The following is a 21,506-nucleotide window of genomic DNA, read 5'->3' as shown; positions in this document are numbered from 1 at the left end:
CACTAAACCTGATTTTGTTAAGTTGATAAAACTTGGAAAAAAGAAATGATTCCTAATATTTGATAACATTTATCATTTTGACTTGTTACATATGTCCCTCCCCATTTGCTCTGCATCAGCTCGCTAGCCTAATTACCACTGCCCTGGAAGCACTTCTGAGAACAGAATGCTAGTTTATAAACTGTGCAGTTAGTACCATAGTACTTCAGTAAAAACTACTTGTGCTCTGTTTTCGAAGATTTGAGCAGCTGTCACTTGACATCATCTAAATGTTAGGCCTGTGCCTCTAAACCAGATCATGAATCCTCTTTTGACCTCTGTTTTTCATAGCTTATGCCATGAATGCTGCTACTGAAACCAGAATTTACGTGGATCAAGAAACATCTGCGTATTTTGCAAATATTGAAGTTTAACTATTTGGGGGAAAGTTTTCACGTTGGTAACTTGGTATGGCAGAACGATGTCCCTTGTATGTGTGCGGTAGCCCGCAACTTGGGAAGTTTTACTTAAATCTTTAAGATAATTGTTAGAACGGTGGGTTGGGTTCTAACGAACAGCTGTGAAGCAGTTCCTGTGTTTCCTCTTTCCTGCTCTGGTTTGAAAGCTATTTGCATTTCAGCTGCAGGAAAAGCTTTGCACTGTTGCTGGTGCATTCAAGTTTGGGTTACATTTGAGGGTAAAATCTGTATTTACCCTTTTTTCTTTTCTAGTTAAACTTGTAGTCCCTTGGGTTGACATCCAGAAGTTGGAGAGGACAGCCAACGTCTTTCTGACGGATACCATCCGCATCACCACACAGAATAAGGAGCGGGACTTCTCGATGTTTCTGAACCTAGATGAGGTGTTCAAGATCATGGAGCAGCTGGCTGACGTGACACTCCGAAGGCTGCTGGATAATGAGGGCTTTGACCTGGACCCAGGTCTGCAGGAGCCCAGCCAGATCACCAAGAGGTAGGAAACTCCATACACAGGTGTCCCTAACCTCACAGGGGACCACAGCCCGTGTGCCACCTTCATGGACACGTGTTTTGTTTTTTTTTGTTTTTATAAGTATATTTTTGTTTTGTTTGTTCTGTTTTGTTTTTGCGGTACGCCACTGTTGTGGCCTCTCCCGTTGCGGAGCACAGGCTCCGGACGCACAGGCTCAGCGGCCATGGCTCACGGGCCCAGCCGCTCCGCGGCATGTGGGATCTTCCCGGACTGGGGCACGGATCCGTGTCCCCTGCATGGGCAGGCGGACTCTCAACCACTGTGCCACCAGGGAAGCCCTATAAGTATATTTTTAAAACATATTTATTTATTTTGGCTGCGCTGGTCTTAGTTGTGGCATGTAGGATCTTTAGTTGAGGCATACAGACTTCTTAGTTAAGGCATGCAAACTCTTAGTTGTGGCATGCGTGTGGGATCTAGTTCCCCAACCAGGGATCGAACCCAGGCCCCCTGCATTGGGAGCATGGAATCTTACCCACTGGACCACCAGGGAAGTTCCGGACATGTGCTTTGTTAACCTCATTGTATTAGTTTGAAATTTCCCTCGTGGCGTAATCCAGATTTTCCTATGTCGTTAATCATGACAGAGAGATAATAATTGGCAATGATGGTTATTCATTTCCTTTATGCAGTAGGCTTTGATTCCTGGATCCAATTTCCCCTTTTTTTCCAGAAAGTATTTCAAAATTGATTTTCATTAAAAAAAAAAAAAAAATTCTTCCAGGAAATTCCCTGGTGGTCCAGTGGTTAGGACTCCACGCTTTCACTGCCATGGCCCTGGGTTTGATCCCTGGTCGGGGAACGAAGATCCCACAAGCCGCGCAGTGTGGCCAAGCAAACCCAAACTTTCAGAAAATACAATACAGGTAGCCTCATGATAGAATTCTGTTCAGCATGGGGCTTTATTAGTGCACATTAAGAAATGTTGTTTTTTCATATCTCATTACTTTGTAGAAGACTTTTTCAGGAGCACTGGATATATTTTTGGTACCAATTTGTCACAAGAAATGTGCCTTACTGATAGTAAGCCAGCATTCTTTGTTATTTGCCCCCAATTGATACTGGTCATGGGGACTTATGAGGTCGTTGCTTGAATTATTTGCCAATTTAAAGCAGTTCGATTTTATTACCTAAAATTCAAACTGTGGTGTTTGAGCTTGACTGTGATTTCTGGCTTCGTGGTTCACACTGGGTGACTGCAGAGCTGATGCCTTTGTAAAAGTTCACCTTTGCATCCTTTGAAAAACACTTTATCCATGAAGTGCTGCCCTGGCTGGATGTTTTTGATGTAGTTACAGAATCACCACTGCTATCTGCACACTACTTGTCATTAAAAAACTTTTTTTTGGTGGTAAAATACACATAACATAAAATTTGATATCTTAACCATTTTTATTTTTTAAAAATTTTTTAATTGAATGAAAGATTCTTTAAATTCTATAGTGCTTTACAATTTTCAGAAGCTTCACACACATGATTTCATATAATCCCACAATAACCCTTTTTTAAAATCCCTTACTTCTATATTGCCCCTCTCCCTATCCCTCTCCCCACTGGTAACCAGTAGTTTGTTCTCTGAGTCTGCTGCTTTTTTGTTTTAATCACTAGTTTGTTGTATTTTTTAGATTCCACATATAAGTGATATCATATGGTATTTGTCTTTCTCTGTCTGACTTAGCATAATGCCCTCCAAGCATCCTTGTTGCTGCAAATTGACAAAATTTCACTCTTTTATTTTCTATTTATTTTTTGCATCTTTATTGGAGTATAATTGCTTTACAATGGTGTGTTAGTTTCTGCTTTATAACAAAGTGAATCAGCAATACATGTACATATATCCCCATATCCCCTCCCTCTTGCGTCTCCCTCCCTCCCAATCCCACCCTTCTAGGTGGTCACAAAGCACCGAGCTGATCTCCCTGTGCTTTGAGGCTGCGTCCTACTAGATATCTGGTTTTTTTTTTTTTCTTTTTTTTGCGGTACGCGGGCCTCTCACTGCTGTGGCCTCTCCCATTGCGGAGCACAGGCTCCGGATGCGCAGGCTCAGCGGCCATGGCTCACAGGCCCAGCCGCTCCGCGGCATGTGGGATCTTCCCGGACCGGGGCACGAACCCGTGTCCCCTGCATCGGCAGGCGGACTCTCAACCACTGCGCCACCAGGGAAGCCCCTAGCTATCTGTTTTACATTTGGTAGTGTATATATGTCCATGCCACTCTCTCACTTCGTCCCAGCTTCCCCTTCCTCCTCCCCGTGTCCTCGAGTCCATTCTCTATGTCTGCATCTTTACTCTTGTCCTGCCCCTAGGTTCATCAGAACCATTTTTTATTTTTAGGTTCCATATATGTGTATTAGCATATGTTATTTGTTTTTCTCTTTCTGACTTACTTCACTCTGTATGATAGACTCTAGGTCCATCCACCTCACTACAAATAACTCAATTTTGTTTCTTTTTATAATTCCATTGTATTTATGTGCCGCATCTTCTTTATCCATTCATCTGTTGATGGACACTTAGGTTGCTTCCATGTCCTGGCTATTGTAAATAGAGCTGCAATGAACATTGTGGTACATGACTCTTTTTTTTTAAACATCTTTATCGGAATATAATTGCTTTACAATGGTGTGTTAGTTTCTGCTTTATAGCAAAGTGAATCAGCTGTACATACACATATATCCCCATATCCCCTCCCTCTTGCGTCTCCCTCCCACCCTCCCTATCCCACACCTCTATGTGGTAACAAAGCACTGAGCTGATCTCCCTGTGCTATGCAGCTGCTCCCCACTAACTATCTATTTTACATTTGGTAGTGTTTATATGTCCGTGCCACACTCTCACTTCATCCCAGCTTACCCTTCCCACTCCGTGTGTCCTCAGTTCCCTTCTCTACGTCTGCGTCTTTATTCCTGTTCTGCCCCTAGGTTCTTCAGTACCTTTTTTTTTTTAGATACCATATATATGTGTTAGCATATGGTATTTGTTTTTCTCTGACTTACTTCACTCTGTATGACAGACTCTAGGTCCATCCACCTAACTACAAATAACTCAATATCGTTTCTTTTTATGGCTAATATTCCATTGTATATATGTGCCACATCTTCTTTATCCATTCATCTGTCGATGGACACTTAGGTTGCTTCCATGTCCTGGCTATTGTAAATAGAGCTGCAATGAACATTGTGGTACATGACTCTTTTTGAACTATGGTTTTCTCAGGGTATATGCCTAGTAGTGGGATTGCTGGGTCCTATGGTAGCTCTACTTTTAGTTTTGTAAGGAACTTGCATACTGTTGTTCTCCATAGTGGCTGTATCAATTTACATTCCCACCAACAGTGCAAGAGTGTTCCCTTTTCTCCACACCCTCTCCAGCATTTATTGTTTGTAGATTTTTTGATGATGGCCATTCTGACCCATGTGAGGTGATACCTCATTGTAGTTTTGATTTGCATTTCTCTAATGATTAATGATGTTGAGCATTCTTTCATGTGTTTGTTGGCAATCTGTGTATCTTCTTTGGAGAAATGTCTATTTAGGTCTTCTGCCCATTTTTGGATTGGGTTGTTTGTTTTTTTGAGATTGAGCTGCATGAGCTGCTTGTATATTTTGGAGATTAATCCTTTGTTGGTTGCTTCATTTGCAAATATTTTCTCCCATTCTGAGGGTTGTCTTTTCCTCTTGTTTATGGTTTCCTTTGCTGTGAAAAAGCTTTTAAGTTTCATTAGATCCCATTTGTTTATTTTTGTTTTTATTTCCATTCCTCTAGGAGGTGGGTCAGAAAGGATCTTGCTGTGATTTACGTCATAGAGGGTTCTGCCTATGTTTTCCTCTAAGAGTTTTATAGAGTCTGGCCTTACATTTAGGCCTTTAATCCACTTTGAGTTTATTTTTGTATACGGTGTTAGGGAGTGTTCTAATTTCATTCTTTTACATGTAGCTGTCCAGTTTTCCCAGCACCACTTATTGAAGAGGCTGTCTTTTCTCTATTGTATATTCTTGCTTCCTTTATCAAAGATAAGGTGACCATATGTGCGTGGGTTTCTCTGACCTTTCTATCCTGTTCCATTGATCTATATTTCTGTTTTTGTGTCAGTACCATACTGTCTTGATTACTGTAGCTTTGTAGTGTAGTCTGAAGTCTGGGAGCCTGATTCCTCCAGCTCCGTTTTTCTTCCTCAAGATTGGTTTGGCTATTCGGGGTCTTTTGTGTTTCCATACAAATTGTGAAATTTTTTGCTCTAGTTCTGTGAAAAATGCCATTGGTAGTTTGATAGGGATTGCATTGAATCTGTAGATTGCTTTGGGTAGTATAGTCATTTTCATAACATTGATTCTTCCAATCCAAGAACATGGTATATCTCTCCATCTGTTTGTATCGTCTTTGATTTCTTTCATCAGTGTCTTACAGTTTTGTGCATACAGGTCTTTTGTCTCCTTAGGGAGGTTTATTCCTAGGTATTTTATTCTGTTTGTGGCAGTGGTAAGTGGGAGTGTTTCCTTAATTTCTCTTTCATATTTTTCATTGTTAGTGTATAGGAATGCAAGACATTTCTGTGCATTAATTTTATATCCTGCAAATTTACCAGATTCATTGATTAGCTCTGGTAGTTTTCTGGTAGCATCTTTAGGATTCTCTATGTATAGTATCATGTCATCTGCAAACAGTGACAGCTTTGCTTCTTCTTTTCCGATTTGGATTCCTTTTATTTCTTTTTCTTCTCTGATTTCTGTGGCTAAAACTTTCAAAACTATGTTGAATAATAGTGGTGAGAATGGGCAAACTTGTCTTGTTCTTGATCTTAGAGGAAATGGTTTCAGTTTTTCACCACTGAGAACGATGTTGGCTCTGGGTTTGTCACAGCCAACAGGTAGGTTCCCTCTGTGCCTACTTTCTGGAGAGTTTTTATCATAAATATGTGTTGAAGTTTTGTGAAAGCTTTTTCTGCTTCCATTGAGATGATCATATGGTTTTTCTCCTTCAATTTGTTAATATGGTTTATCACATTGATTCATTTGTGTATATTGAAGAATCCTTGCATTCCTGGGATAAAGCCCACTTGATCATGGTGTATGATCCTTTTAATGTGCTGTTGGATTCTGTTTGCTAGTATTTTGTTGAGGATTTTTTCATTTATGTTCATCAGTGATATTGGCCTGTAGTTTTCTTTTTCTTTGACATCTTTGTGTGGTTTGGTATCAGGGTGATGGTGGCCTCGTAGAATGAGTTCGGGAGGGTTCCTTTGTCTGCTATATTTTGGAGGAGTTTGAGAAGGATGGGTGTTAGCTCTTTAAATATTTGATAGAATTTGCCCGTGAAGCCATCTGGTCCTGGGCATTTGTTTGTTGGAAGATTTTTCATCACAGTTTCAATTTCAGTGCTTGTGATTCGTCTGTTTATATTTTGTTTCTTCCTGGTTCATTCTCAGAAGGTTGTGCTTTCCTAAGAATTTGTCCATTTCTTCCAGATTGTCCATTTTAGTGGCATAGAGTTGCTTGTAGTAATCTCTCATGAGCCTTTGTATTTCTGCAGTGTCAGTTGTTACTTCTCCTTTTTCATTTCTAATGCTATTGATTTGAGTCTTTTCCCTTTTTTTCTTGGTGAGTCTGGCTAATGGTTTATCAATTTTGTTTATCTTCTCAAAGAACCAGCTTTTGGTTTTATTGATCTTTGCTATTGGTTCCTTCATTTCTTTTTCATTTATTTCTGATCTGATCTTTATGATTTCTTTCCTTCTGCTAACTTTGGGGTTTTTTTGTTCTTCTTTCCCTAATTGCTTTAGTTGTAAGGTTAGGTTGTTTATTTGAGATGTTTCTTGAGGTAGGATTGTATTGCTCTAAACTTCCCTCTTAGAACTGCTTTTGCTGTATCCCATAGGTTTTGGGTCGTCGTGTTTTCATTGTCATTTGTTTCTAGATATTTTTTGATTTCCTCTTTGATTTCTTCAGTGATCCCTTGGTTATTAAGTAGTATTGTTTAGCCTCCATGTGTTTGTAGTTTTTACAGGTTTCTTTCCTGTAATTTATATCTAGTCTCATAGTGTTGTGGTCAGAAAAGATACTTGATATGATTTCAGTTTTCTTAAATTTACCAAGGCCTGATTTGTGACCCAAGATATGGTCTATCCTGGAGAATGTTCCATGAGCACTTGAGAAGAAAGTGTATTCTGTTGGTTTTGGATGGAATGTCCTGTAAATATCAGTTAAGTCCATCTTGTTTAATATGTCATTTAAAGCTTGTGTTTCCTTATTTATTTTCAATTTGGATGATCTGTCCATTGGTGAAAGTGGGGTGTTAACGTCCCCTACTATATTGTGTTACTGTCAATTTCCCCTTTTATGGCTGTTAGCATTTGCCTTATGTACTGAGGTGCTCCTATGTTGGGTGCATAAATATTTGCAATTGTTATATCTACTTTTTGGATGGATCCCTTGATCATTATGCAGTGTCCTTCTGTGTCTCTTCTAATAGTCTTTATTTTAAAGTCTATTTTGTCTGATATGAGAATTGCTACTCCAGCTTCTTTATTTTGATTTCGATTTGCATGGAATATCTTTTTCCATCCCCTTACTTTCAGTTTGTATGTGTCCCTAGATCTGAAGTGGGTCTCTTGTAGACAGCATATATATGGGTCTTGTTTTTGTATCCATTCAGCCAGTCTGTGTCTTTTGGTGGGAGCATTTAATCCATTTATATTTAAGGTAATTATTGATATGTATGTTCCTATTACCATTTTCTTAATTGTTTTGTGTTTGTTTTTGTAGGTCTTTTCTCGTGTTTCCTGCCTAGAGAAGTTCCTTTAGAATTTGCTGTAAAGCTGGTTTGGTTGTGCTGAATTCTCTTAACTTTTGCTTGTCTGTAAAGGTTTTAATTTCTACATCAAATCTGAATGAGATCCTTGTTGGGCAGAGTAATCTTGGTTGTAGGTTTTTCCCCTTTCATCACTTTAAATATGTTCTGCCAGTCCCTTCTGGCTTGCAGAGTTTCTGCTGAAATATCAGCTATTAACCTTATGGGGATTCCCTTGTATGTTACTTGTTGTTTTTCCCTTACTGCTTTTGATATTTTTTCTTTGTATTTAATTTTTGATAGTTTGATTAATATGTGTCTTGGAGTATTTCTCCTTGGATTTATCCTCTATTGGACTCTCTTCGCTTCCTGGACTTGATTGACTATTTCTTTTCCCATGTTAGGGAAGTTTTTAACTATAATCTCTTCAAGTATTTTCTCAGACCCTTTCTTTTTCTCTTCTTCTTCTGGGACCCCTATAATTTGAATGTTGGTGCATTTAATATTGTTCCAGAGGTCTCTGAGAGTGTCCTCAATTCTTTTCATTCTTTTTTCTTTATTCTGTTCTGCAGTAGTTATTTCCACTATTTTATCTTCCAGGTCACTTATCCATTCTTCTCCCTCAGTTATTCTGCTATTGATTCCTTTTAGATAATTTTAAATTTCATTTATTGTGTTGTTCATCATTGTTTGTTTGCTCTTTAGTTCTTCTGGGTCCTTGTTAAACGTTTCTTGTATTTTCTCCTTCTGTTTCCAAGATTTTGGATCATCTTTACTATCATTACTCTGAATTCTTTTTCAGGTAGACTGCCTATTTCCTCTTCATTTGTTTGGTCTGGTGGGTTTTTGCCTTGCTCCTTCATCTGCTGTGTATTTCTCTGTCTTCTCATTTTGTTTAACTTTCTGTGTTTGGGGTCTCCTTTTCGCAGGCTGCAGGTTCATAGTTCCCATTGTTTTTGGTGTCTACCCCCAGTGGGTGAGGTTGGTTCAGTGGGTTGTGTAGGCTTCCTGGTGGAGGGGACTGGTGCCTGTGTTCTGGTGGATGAGGCTGTATCTTGTCTTTCTGGTGGGCAGGTCCACGTCTGGTGGTGTGTTTTGGGGTGTCTGTGAACTTAGTATGATTTTAGGCAGCCTCTCTGGTAATGGGTGGGGTTGTGTTACTGTCTTGCTAATTGTTTGGCATAGGGTGTCCAGCACTGTAGCTTGCTGGTCATTGTGTGGAGCTGGGTCTTAGCCTTGAGATGGAGATCTCTGAGAGAGCTTTCGCCGATTGATATTACGTGGGGCTGGGAGGTCTCTGGTGGTCCAGTGTCCTGAACTTGGCTCTCCCACCTCAGAAGCTCAGGCCTGCAACCTGGCTGGAGTGCAAAGACCGTGTCAGCCACACGGCTAGTTCAGAGAACCGGGTGGTGAAATGGAGTGGACAGTCACACTGGAAGGAGAAGGCACCCCCCAGGAGGAGGGTGGTGCTGCAGGTTCCCCTGTGGCCTGTGGCCTGTGGCGTGAGGAGGGCGAGCTGAAATTTCACTCTTTTAAATGGTTGAGCAGTATTCCCTTGTATCCATACACCACATCTTTATCCACGCATCTGTTGATGGACACTTAGGTTGTTTCCGTATCTTGGAAATTGTAAATAACACTGCTATGAACATTGGGGTGCACGTATCTTTTCGAATTAGTGTTTCTGTTTTTTTTTTCAGATATATACCCAGGAGTGGAATTGCTAGGTCCTATGGTCCTTCTGTTTTTAGTGTTTTGAGGAATCTCCATACTGTTTTCCATATTGGCTGCAGCAATTTCCATTCCCACTAACAGCGTAGGAGGGTAGGTATGAGGGTTCCCTTTTCTCCACACCCTCTCTAGCATTTATCATTTGTAGACTTTTTGATCATGGCCATTCTGACATGTGCGAGGTGATATCTCATTGTGGTTTTGATTTGCATTTTCCCAATGATTAGCAATCATTTTTAAGCCTACGGTTTGGTGGCATTAAGTACATACATTCATGTTGCTGTGTAACCATCACCACCATCCATCTTTAGAGCTCTTATCTTTCAAAACTGAAACTCTGTCTGCATTAACACTAACTCCCCACTGCTTCCCCAGCCTCTGGCACCCACCCTGCTCCTTTCTGTCTCTTGGAATCTGCCTCCTCTAGTGAAATCCTACAATATTTGTCTTTTTTGTGCCTGGCCTACTTTGCTTAACCTGATGTCCTCAAGGTTCTCCCACGCTGTAGATTGTCAGAATCTCCCTCCTTTTTAAGACTGAATAATATTCCGATGTATGTTTATACTGCATTTTGCTTACCTGTGTATCCATCAGTGGACACTGTGTTCCTTCTACCTTTGGCTGTTGTGAATAATGGTGCTGTGAATGTGGGTGTGCAAATATCTCTTTAAGACTCTGCTTTCAGTTCTTTTCGTCACATGCCCAGAAGTAGAATTGCCGGACCATGTGGTATTTCTAGTTTAAGGTTTTAGGAACCACTAGTCATTAAAACTTTTTTTTTTTAATCATTCATCTATCTTACCATTCCTGTTTTTCCTTAAACATGTCTACTGCCTTCTCTGAACATTTAGGGGAATGTGTGTCTTTCTAATTAGTGGTCTCTGAATGGCAGTGTCTAAGAGTTTTCATGCGTTCAGAAAGAATGCAAAGCCCCTTCCTGCTGTGTGTGTATATTTTAAATCGATCATGTATACAAGTGGAGTTTGGGGTAAAACTCCACTGAATTTCGCTTGGTTTTGTGTCATCTCTGTAATCTGAGAGTTCCTTTGTAGGGTGGGGCTGCTGCCCAGCACTCCCGTGAGCGGGGGCCCTGGGGCCAGCGCCGCCTTTGGTCTTACGACTCCCAGTGCCCAGCTCCTCCCTGTACCTCTGGCCCCAGGCTTCCCATCACTGTCTCTGGCTTCATCTCAGGGCCGGGAATGATCTCGGGTGCCCTTGGCCCGCAGTGGCTTGAAGCAGGCTTTCGGTTCCCAGCCAGAGATTGAAGTCAGGCCATGGCAGTGAGAGCACTGAATCCAGCCACTAGACCAGTGGCAAGGCCCTGGTCCTTCAGCTTTGCAGAAAGGAATTCCCACAAAGAGGCGGAGAGTAGTGAAACAAGGGAAGTGTTTATTAGGAGGAAAAAGGGTACATGTCGCTCGACACACGGGTGGGCCCAGAGAGAGAGTCTTGCCCCCGTGGTAGTTTGAATCGCTTTTATAGGGCGTTTCTTCCAGGTTTCCTTTGGCCAGTCATCTTGCTTTGCTTGATTCTGAGTCCATGTTTTGTTTATCTCAGGGTCCTCCCATCTGTGTGTGCGCATCTCTTAGCCAAGGTGGATTCTAGCAAAGAGGCCTCTGGGTGGGTTGACATCACTCCCTTTTTGACTTCCAAAGAGCCTTCCTGCACATGTGTAGTCGGGAAGGTCTCCTTGACTGTGAGAATGAGGACTGTGTGGTCTCTTGAACTCTTATCTGGGCAGGGCTCAGCTCTTCTCTTGATCCTGCTAGTTTGGAGTATCTGTCCACAGGGGGGCAACTCCAGCTGCTCAGCCTGGGGCCCAGCTCTTTCCTGCCTCAAGAAGACAACCCAGTACAAGGGAGCCACTCTTGCCCGTATTTCTTCAACTCCTCTATATAGTTTGGTACCTCAGTGCTTTTCGTCCAGCTTACAATGACCTGTTAAAGATGAAGAAACCCATCTCCATTGTATAGTTTGTTAAAAGGGCTCATGGAAACTACCAGTTAGAGCTTGGACTTCTTTCAGCACGTTTGCACGTAGATGTGCAGGTGAGGGAATTGTAACCAGGTGGTGTTTGGGAGGGGAGGCCAGCTCGGAGCTGTTGTGTTCTGGTCAGTCCCCTGGGCTTTGGGATCTCAGGTGCTTCTTCACAAATTTCCTGATGTTCTAGCACGGCTGTACTTCCAGATGTGGCATTTTTAATTTGGGATAGAAATGAGGAAAGGAGAGGAAAGTGGAAGGTCTAGAGCACTTAAGACCCTTTGGGAAAAGTCATCCATTTTGGAAGAAAACTCAGCGGTGTTGGGACTCTTCCAGAAACAGGTGAATTCTACAAGGCTGTCCGCCCCGCCCCCCCCCCAAGCCCTGGAAACTTGTCGAGAGGGGAGGAGAGAAAGGGCAAAAAGGACCCCAGTGATGGTCAGTGGTGGAGCTGCCTGGCCCATGGGTGCCCGGGGCCCCAAAACGGATGGCAGAGTCCTGGTCCATGGCATGTTTTACTGGTCACGGCACTTTGAGTGACTTCCTCCACAAGTGAAAGGCGTGCCATTCCCGCTAGTTCCTGGCGGGTTCTCGCTTGAAGCTTTCTGTCCTGGAGACATTGGCCTGTGGACGTAAACAGGTAATGACTCAGTCAACTTGACATCCTGCCAAGACAGCCCAGGTTGAACGTTGAGGAAAACAGTCTCTTCATGCTAAGGGTACAATCACAGGGTCTGGAATGCTCCTCTGGCCCCCTTTTGTTGATGTATTTTTACTTCCCTTCCCAGATAACCGCTTTTTTAAAAAAAATAAATTTATTTATTTATTTATGGCTGCGTTGGATCTTCGTTGCTGTGTGCAGGCTTTCTCTAGTTGCGGTGAGCTGGGGCTACTCTTCGTTGTGGTGCGTGGATTTCTCATTGCGGTGGCTTTTCTTGTTGTAGAGCACGGGCTCTAGGCACACGGGCTTTAGTAGTTGTGGCGCGCGGGCTTCAGTAGTTGTTGCACGCGGGCTCCGTAGTTGTGGCTTGCGGGCTCTAGAGTGCAGGCTCAGTAGTTGTGGCGCATGGGCTTAGTTGCCCTGTGGCATGTGGGTTCTTCCTAGACCAGGGATCGAACCTGTGTCCCCTGCATTGGCAGGCGGATTCTTAACCACTCTGCCACCAGGGAAGTCTCAGATAACTGCTTTTAAAAGGTGCCTTGGGGTCTGATTATGGATTAGTTATGCCTGCAGCTTGGTCGCTCCCCTGGGACTTAGGGGCACAGAGCAGACCGAGCTCAGACCTCCCGGGAGAGCAGGGATGATGGTCCAGGGCATGCGCACCGCGGTCCAGCAGACACGTTAGTGCTGGCGGGACTCCCCAGAGGACGCCCTGGACCAGGGACCCTCCAGGTGCAGCTACAGGATCCAGGGGGGCAGGGGGACTGAGGCCGGGGAGGGGGTTTCCTGGAGGGAGACTGGAGGGAATGAGGGAACAGATTGATTGGCCCTGATACTTCAGCCAGGAAATATCGATTCTGAAGGTGTGAAGCATAGGGTGAGAAGAGTGTAGCCCACTATTTTAGGGGGGTGAGAAGGGAGAGGTGATGGGCTTCCCTGAGTCTAAATTAAATAACATCTTCATTGAAATTCATTTCAACGGGCTGAGAATGCTACAGGGAGACTCAAGGCAGTGCAGTAACTGGCCTCCATTTCCCACGCTGTCAGTATCTAAAGGTGAACCGTGGTGGCCTTGGGCGCTGATGTCCTCAGTGGAAAGCGCTCCTCCCCGTCGCCTGGCTGACCCTTCACTCTCCGGACTGGCTTTTCAGACCCTCTGGGGCCTTTCCCACCCAGATCCACCCCTTTGCCTCCTCTTCTCCTTCCCTCTGGGAAGGCCCAGGCTTGCAGGGGTGATGTAGTTGACTTTGCATCCTGATTCTGGCTCAGAGTCCTCTCCAGGGGCTCCTGCAGCCCCAGAGCGCCCAGCCCGCGTTCCGGGGGGAAGTCCGCGCCCCGCTCCCTGCAGGGCCCTTGCTGCTCCGGGCTTGGCGGGGGGCGCTGGCTTTCTCTGGGACAGGACGGAGAGCGGAGGATGGCGGCAGGAGACTCTTCTCAGCTGGAAGAGCCTCATAGATGTCCAGGCCTGTTGAGTTCTGGTCTGTCAGGGCCCCAGGGGTGGATTTTCAAGGGAAAATGGGGGGACTGTGGAGCCAGCTGAGTCCTTCACACAGCTGCCCGTTGTCTGAGGGCCAGGCTGGCCTCCCGTCCCCTGAGGTCCTGGGCTGCCGTGTGCTCTGTGCAAGATGCCGCGTGGCAACGGCTGCCGTCATTTCATTGGTGCTCGTGGGGCATCACAGGGGAAAGATGTTTTGAATAAACACACATTTGAGAAAGGCAGTGTTTTCCGTGCAGACTTGGGTGGGAAGGAGAAGCACGTGTCTGGCCTCTCTGCCTTGTTTCTACATTGCTGGTCCTTGGTAGTTCCCAGAGTTTGAAATGCACCAGCAGGCACATAACTGAGAGCCTCTGCAGTCTCTGTGTTTCTTCATGAGGCAGCCTGGCTGCAGAGCCCTGAGTGTTCCAGAAAGGCAGGAGGCGGCTCCAGGGATGGGATGTCCTTGCACGCCTCCCCAGCCCGTCTCTTAGCCTGAGTTTGGGGAAGCATGGGGCCTTGAAGCAGCTGTAGGTCTGCAGACTCACATAGGTTTGTCTTTGTGGGATAAATGATGTGAGGGAGTGAGAGTTGGTGTGAGGCCTGACACAATTCTTCTCCCAGAAGAGGTTATGAGGGGGGAGAGAGAGAGCCACACCTGTTTCTGATCCATCTTTACCTAATCCAGGAAAGAAAAATCTCATTCTAAGTTATGCAGAGAAACAAAAGAACTACCTACTGCTTAATTTCTCGGGTCTGAGGTCTTAGGACTGGAACCTGAAATTTAAAAAAGAAAATCTATTTATTTATTTATTTGGTTGCATCGGGTCTTAGTTGTGACAGGCCGGCTTCCTAGTTGCGGCACATGGGCTCCTTAGTTGTGGCATGCGAACTCTTAATTGCGGCACGCGTGTGGGATCTAGTTCCCAGACCAGGGATTGAACCCGGCTGCCTGCATTGGGAGTGCAGAGTCTTAACTGCTGCGCCACCAGGGAAGTGCCCTGAATTTTTAAAATGTGTGCGTGTAGCCTAGAATTTTCTGCATAGTTGTCATGTCTGATTGCACGTTAGTTTCATCTTCGACAGCAAACTTGGTGTCCACTGCTCTGTATTCTGGTCAACCCACGTGGTTGCTGGTTCCTAAAACAGCATGTATCCAGGTTGGATGATTCGTGGCCCCTTCCCCTGCTGTTCTGTGGCCTGTGCCCACCGCCCCAGCGGTGAGCACCGTGGGCGGGCCGTGTCTCTGGGGCTGATGGCTTGGCTCACTCCATCATCGCAGGGCGCTTCCGCCGGGGCCACAAGCCTGGGATTGGCTGCCACTTTCTGAGGGTAAGGTCATGACCCGCGTCTGGTGGTCTGTATGGAGGAACAGTGGAGATATTTACTGAGCGTTGGAAGGTCCGAAGGGCCAGTTGTGACCAGTGGGCTTTGTTTCTATGCTGTTCAGAAAGAGGACATGATATATTTAGCGTCAAAATGACCACCCGCTGGGAAAGGGCCCTCAAGGCTGGAGGGATGCGGGCTTCCCCAGGGGCTTGTGGGTCCCCCATCTCTCAAGGTGTCGTGTTGTCATCTCAGCTACGTTAGAACGTTAAATATCACGTATAACTCATATTTCAAGGCGGGATTGGAAGAGAGCTTTCTAGTAGGGAGGAAGGAAGATAATTTAGGAAAGTCGTCGTCCCCCCCCCCCACCCCGCTGCTGCTTTCCTTTTGGTAACTTGAGGTCACTGGGCTCTGGCTACGGAGTGTGGGAGAGACAGACCTCTACAGGGCAGGGAGAACAGCCCTGAAAGGAGGACAGACACCGCGCGTAGCTGCGCCGAGGCCGCAGAGAAGGGGGCTGAACCGAGCTGACGGCTGGCGCAGCAGGTGCACTGAACAGAAAAGATTGTTTTTAATCCGCCTCAGATAACTGAACACCTTAGTCTTAGTCTGAAGGCTTGGGCACGATGTAAATATACATGTAAGTCCCCCGACCCTCCCTGTAGCTCCGCCCAAGCTGCTGTGACCCGTGTTCCTTGCCCTGTTCTCACCTCGGCTCCAGCCGTCTCCCCAGGAGGCGGGGATGTGCTTCCAGAAGGAAGAGCCAGCGGCTGGGTTTGGCAGTGGTGCAGCCACATGTGTCAGACGTGTGCGGGTGAGAGCACTGGCCTCGCTTCCACCGGAGCCGCATATACTCTGAGGACAAAGATGTAAGTTCTCCAGTCAAACGTGCTGGACGTAGGTCTGCTCTCAGGGGTCGGGGCTCACCTGGAGGGGCCTTGCCTCCCATTCTCCCAGAGCGCGAACTTCTAGGGCAACCACGGCAGTTTCCTGTGTTCTCCCAGCTCCTCTCTGGAAGATGCTCAGGCCACCCCCTCCTCCTCTTTTTTCTTAATGGTATTGAACACATTTGCTTATTTGTTGTATCTCTTTTTTTGGGGTGTCATATCTGTTCACGTCTTCTGTCCATTTAAAAAAAAACTGAATTGTTTGCCCACTTTCTATTGAATCGTAAAAGATCTTGATATATTCTAGATACAAGTCCTTTTTCCAGATATGTCTTTTGACAATAGTGTTTTTTTTTTTTTTTTTTTTTGCAGTATGCGGGCCTCTCACTGTTGTGGCCTCTCCCGTTGCGGAGCACAGGCTCCGGACGCACAGGCTCAGCGGCCATGGCTCACGGGCCCAGCCGCTCTGCGGCATGTGGGATCCTCCCGGACCGGGGCATGAACCCGCGTCCCATGCATCAGCAGGCGGACTCTCAACCACTGCGCCACCAGTGAAGCCCAGAAATTTAATTTTTGATGCAATTCAATTTTGAATTTTTTTGTTTGTGTTTCAGGTTCTACTGGGAAGCATTTGTGTAAACCAATTCACAAAGATTATCTTCCAGTTTTTCATATAGAAGTTTTTTTTTAAGCTAAAAGATAGGGGTTTTTTCTTAAGCTATTTATAGATTGAGTCAGAAGTTGTGAAGTTTTTTCTTTTTCTTCCTGCTTTATTGAGCTCTAAGTTGCAAATCAAAATGCATATATTTAAGTTAGAAACACGAAGATTTGATACTTGCATACACTGTGAAATAATTATCACAGTCAAGTTCTTTAACTCATCCATCACCTCTCAGGCCCCCTTGGAAACAGCCATCTGCGTTGTAGCAGGTATTTAAGGAGCTGCAGTTTCGGAGCACTGTGACTGGGGCCACCTCGATCTGTGGAATTTGTATCATTTCTCTCTACGCCCAGAGGGCTTTCTGGACGTGTGCGTATCTTCTCTTTGTGAGCCTTGGAGAGTAAATTCCCTGGACTGCCGCATCTCTGTATGATGTCTCCTGGGAAGACACTTGCGCGAGGGTCTGAAATGAGGTCTGGGTTGGAAATGAGAGCTAGGGCGGAATAGGCATCTGTGTGGGAAGGAGGTGAGGTCCCATCTCAGGGGCTCCACAACCAGATTGTGTCTAAAAAATCACTTGGGCCTCCGTGCGGAGTCCAGGGTGTGGAGTTCAATATCTTGCATTTACGCAACATTTGAAGATTTGTTCTTTTCCTAGAAGAAAATACCTTAATTTTTTTTTTAAGCTAATATGTGGTCAGGTGGAAAATTTAAGCAGAATCAGAATGGAAACCAGAAATCCCACTACGCGGAGATAGCCACTGTTAACATTTTAGGGAAAGTCTTTCTACATGTCACTTTCTGCAAATTTTCTAGAATTTATGTAAATGGGATCATACCGTAGATGCTATTTCTAACCTGCTTTTTCTCTTTCACAATACTGTGGACATCATTTTATATTCACAGGGAGGGCTGCCCTGGTGGCGCAGTGGTTGAGTCTGCCTGCCGATGCAGGGGACGCGGGTTCGTGCCCCGGTCTGGGAGGATCCCACGTGCCGCGGAGCGGCGGGGCCCGTGAGCCATGGCCGCTGAGCCTGCGCGTCCGGAGCCTGTGCTCCATAGCAGGAGAGGCCATGGCATTGCGAGGCCCGCGTACCACAAAAAAAAAAAAAATATATATATATATATATATTCACAGGGATCCCCTGAAGCAGAAAGTTTAGGTGTTATTTCCATTTTACAGATGTCAGGATGAGACACCAAGTGTCATCCAGGGGTGCACAGTTAATAAGGAAGCTACAAGGTCATATTTTGACTCTGAGCAAAGTCTAATTCTATCAGATCAACCTAGAACGCTTATTTCATGTGGCAAAGACAAGTTTTTACTTCTGTTCTTTGGAATTTTTCCTCCTGAAATTCTGGGTTATGACATAAATTCACTGGTATTTTTAAATGTTGTGATTTGGCTTCCTTGTTGCTTGATTGGGTTTGAGAGCCAAGATTCAGGGTATGGGGGGGTGCCCTGGGGAGGACCTTTCTGCATCCCCTTCTATGTCGGGTGTGCCGAGGGGTTAAGCGTGTTTTCCTCCACAATCTAGTACGTTCAGTCACTGTTCCTGCCTCTCTCTCTCCCCTCCCTCCTTCGCCAGGGACCTGGAAGCCAGGGCACAGAACGAGTTCTTCCGGGCCTTCTTCAGGCTGCCGAGGCGGGAGAAGCTGCACGCCGTCCTGGACTGCTCCCTCTGGACCCCGTTCAGCCGCTGTCACACGGCCGGGCGGATGTTCGCCTCCGACAGTTACATCTGCTTTGCCAGCAAGGAAGCTGGCTGCTGCAAAGTTATCCTCCCGTTCCGAGAGGTAGACCTGTCTTCCTCCTGTCGGGGAGCCATGGTTGCCGTGAGACGGGGCGTTGGCGGGGATGGCTGCTCACGCTGCAAGGCTCTGCCACCGAGGATGGGCGGGGCTGGAGAGATGCATGGCCTGAATTGACCAGGGGCCTTTGCTTGTTCTGTTGTTGCCTGGCAACCTGAAATTTGCATAGACCTGAATGGTGAGAACAGGGCACCCTGGCCTCCGCATTATCGATAAAGCTGTTATTATAAAGTACCTGCTTAGCAATGAAAGCTTTTCCAGCAGCCCTTAGGGATGAATCCTTCCCTTTCACCCACAAAAGGGAAAAGAAAAAAAAGGGGACTTACAAAAAGCATCATCTTTTGAAAATAAATGTCAAATTGCTTGGTTTTTATACCCTCCTGGAACTTTAGGTAAAAATTTAGAAACATGCTTCCTTTCAACTGTAAAATTCTACAGTTCTGTTCTTGGAAATGGAGTCTGCTTCCACAGCTGATGAGCTCAGTCCTGTGGTTTCAGGGCATGTCGGCTGTGACAGGACCCACGGCTCTGTCACATGTCAAGACTTCCAGATTCTTGCTATTATAACATAGGAACTAAGTACTGTTCAGAAAAACTCAATTTTTTCATTCATGTGATTGACCTCCATTTTTCTGCAGCAGGTGTCTTCATTTTACAAATATTCCTACTTATGAGTGGAGCAAGAAATCCTGGATTGCCTTATGTAGTTTTTTTTTAACTGTGGTCGCGTATACATAACATTTACCATTTTAACCATTTTTAACTGTTAGAGTTCACTGGTACCAGGTACATTCACACTGTTGTGCAACCATCACGAGAATTTTTTCATCTTTCCAAACTGAAACACTATCCCCATTAAACAGTAGCTTCCTGTTCCCCTCCCCCAGCCCTGGGGACCCACCGCTCTGCTTTCTGTCTCTATGAATCTGACTCCTTTAGGCCCCTCATATCAGTGAAATCCTACAGTATTTGCCCTTTTGTGATTGGCTTATGTCACTTAGCATAACGTCCTCAAGGTGAATCCAGACTGTAGCACCTGCGAGAATATCCATCCCTTTTAAGGCTGAATAACATTCCATTGGAGGCAGAGCCCACGTTTTGGCTCATCCAGCCAGGGGCACTGGAGCCACTCCCACTTCGTGCCGTGGTGCATATGCCGCATTCCATACTTTCTGACTTCGTACCGGTTCCTTATCGCAGTTACCGGGTTTTGCCTTCTCTCGGGATGTTTCCCGAATGTGCAATTAAACGCCTGCCCGTCTTCTCTCTTGCCGTGCCTCTGTGCGCGTGACTGTTTGTAACAGGTCGTGAGCATTGAGAAAATGGAGGACACGAGCCTGCTGCCGAACCCCATCATCGTCAGCGTCAGGAGCAAGATGGCCTTCCAGTTCATCGAGCTCACGGATCGCGACAGCCTGGTGGAGAGTCTGCTGGCGAGGCTGAAGCAGGTGCACGCCGACCACCCCGTGCACTATGACACGACGCGGGATGAGGACCTGGTATGATCCTTGGAAACTGTGGGATCCCGTAAATTGAAAATCCCTTTTTTTTCAGCACCTCGAGGCCAGGGGTCTCCAAAGGGGTGTGCAGGTAACGATGATCCACCTGGGTACCAGAGAAATTTAAGCAATGATTGGGTCCGTGGAGCAGGCAGTGTGGTATCATCTCTGACGGCGCTGGTGTCCTGAGTGGGTGTGGCAGGGCTGGAGGGTGGATGGGGACTCACCCACAGGTTGGAGGATGCCCAGAGCATGCCCCCCTGACAGGATACAGGGATAGATGGGGTATACCCATGTGTCAGAGGGATCGACAGGCCACCCCCTCAGAGGTTGGAGGGTTTGGTGGGGAATCAACCCACAGGTGAGTGGACACCCTCTTTACTGGTTAGAGAGGTCAGTGCCCCCGCCATCCCCCCGAGGTTGGAGGGGATGATGTTATTTGGGGGCGGATATAAGTTTTGCCGAAAGAGATGTTGCATTGTCGTTAAGATGGGACAGCTGCAAATATAGACCCGGATCCGCTGGGACCCAGTCCCGAATTCTTTCACACCCGTCCCCCTTCTTTCTGGACCTCTTTTCATCCAAGTAGTGACAGGAGGAAGGGAGGGAACGTCTCTCAGTACCTGAGAGCAGTCTTCTCGAGATGGCCATCCTCAGTTCTGGAAGCTGAGGGCGCGATGGTGCTTCCCCAGCCCCACTGGGGCTGTGCCCTGTGTGCCGTGAGCAGCCTCGCCGGGAAGGCGCCGTGTGGACCACGTACCTTGCGGAGGATCAGATCTCTTGGTTCTAGTGTTAGTCTGTTTTTCCTGGAAGTCCTAAACAGAGAGGCGTGTTTAAGTTTGTTAATAGGCTCCTGCATCCAAAGGCAAAACAAAGACTGTCTTATAATGAAGGCAGTGACTTCTCTCTCATTTTTTTTTTTTTTTTCTCCCCATGCAGACTTCGTCTGTGTTTCATTCAACAAGCATGTGCGGTGACCACAGGTTTGGGCGTATTGAGATGGTGTCTTCTCAAAACAGCGAGGAAAGGGAGAAAGAGATGAGCCCGCAGCTGCACCCCGAGGCCCTGGTCGCCGGCTTCCGGCGGTCGGGCAGCCAGAGCCCCGACTCGAGACTGGTGGGTGATGAGGCGCCGCTCTCGCCACCACTGGGCGCAGGCGGAGGTGTCAGGGGCGTGGCTTCCCGCGGGCCCTGGAGGGTGGGCCTGGCGTGGCACAGGTTACCGGGCAACCTGGGGACACGTGATGCGCCCTCTTTGCTTCCCTCTTTGCCTCCCTCTTTTCCTCATTGGCAAGGAGGGGAAGTGGTCAGTGGTGCTAGTGGCCTGAGAGTGCGTCCCGGTGGGTGAAGGATGTGGTGGGACGTCCGAGGGCCATGGCTCTCCCCACCTGCCCCTCAGGTGGCGTCCGTGCATGCCGTCCCTTGTGGGGTTTCCGGGTGCAGAACAAGTCTGTCTCCTTTTACCCGGTGGTGTCTGTGTGGCTCTCTGGTACAGCGTTTCTTTTTTGTACCCTGGCTGTCTTCTAGTTTTACTGAACCAAAAATACTTTTGCCACATTTATATAATTTTCTCCTCTGTAGGGAGAGACTGAGGGCAATGCCTGTATGGTAAATAGACTAGAAATCATGCTCTGAGATGATGCTCTGGCACGAGGGGTGCTGTGTCGGGACCATGAGTACCAGGGTGGCCGTGAACAC

General features: G+C 46.2%; 1 protein-coding gene across 2 annotated transcripts in view; it reads left to right on the top strand.

The window, feature by feature from the left end:
- The window catches only part of TBC1D8 (TBC1 domain family member 8), a 122,237-nt gene that overhangs the window by 73,755 nt on the left and 26,976 nt on the right, over positions 1-21,506 (top strand). For both annotated transcript variants that reach the window (XM_082672028.1, XM_082672027.1), the window contains exons 5-8: positions 711-951; positions 18,088-18,295; positions 19,615-19,809; positions 20,749-20,925. In XM_082672028.1, coding sequence (XP_082528154.1) covers positions 711-951; positions 18,088-18,295; positions 19,615-19,809; positions 20,749-20,925 — 821 coding nt within the window. The remainder of the gene's footprint in view (positions 1-710; positions 952-18,087; positions 18,296-19,614; positions 19,810-20,748; positions 20,926-21,506) is intronic.

Source organism: Grampus griseus (assembly GCF_964374135.1).
Source record: "Grampus griseus genome assembly, chromosome: 15".
Taxonomy (NCBI): domain Eukaryota; kingdom Metazoa; phylum Chordata; class Mammalia; order Artiodactyla; family Delphinidae; genus Grampus; species Grampus griseus.
The sequence above is the reverse complement of the archived record's forward strand: the minus strand, read 5'-3'. Positions and strand labels throughout refer to the sequence as shown.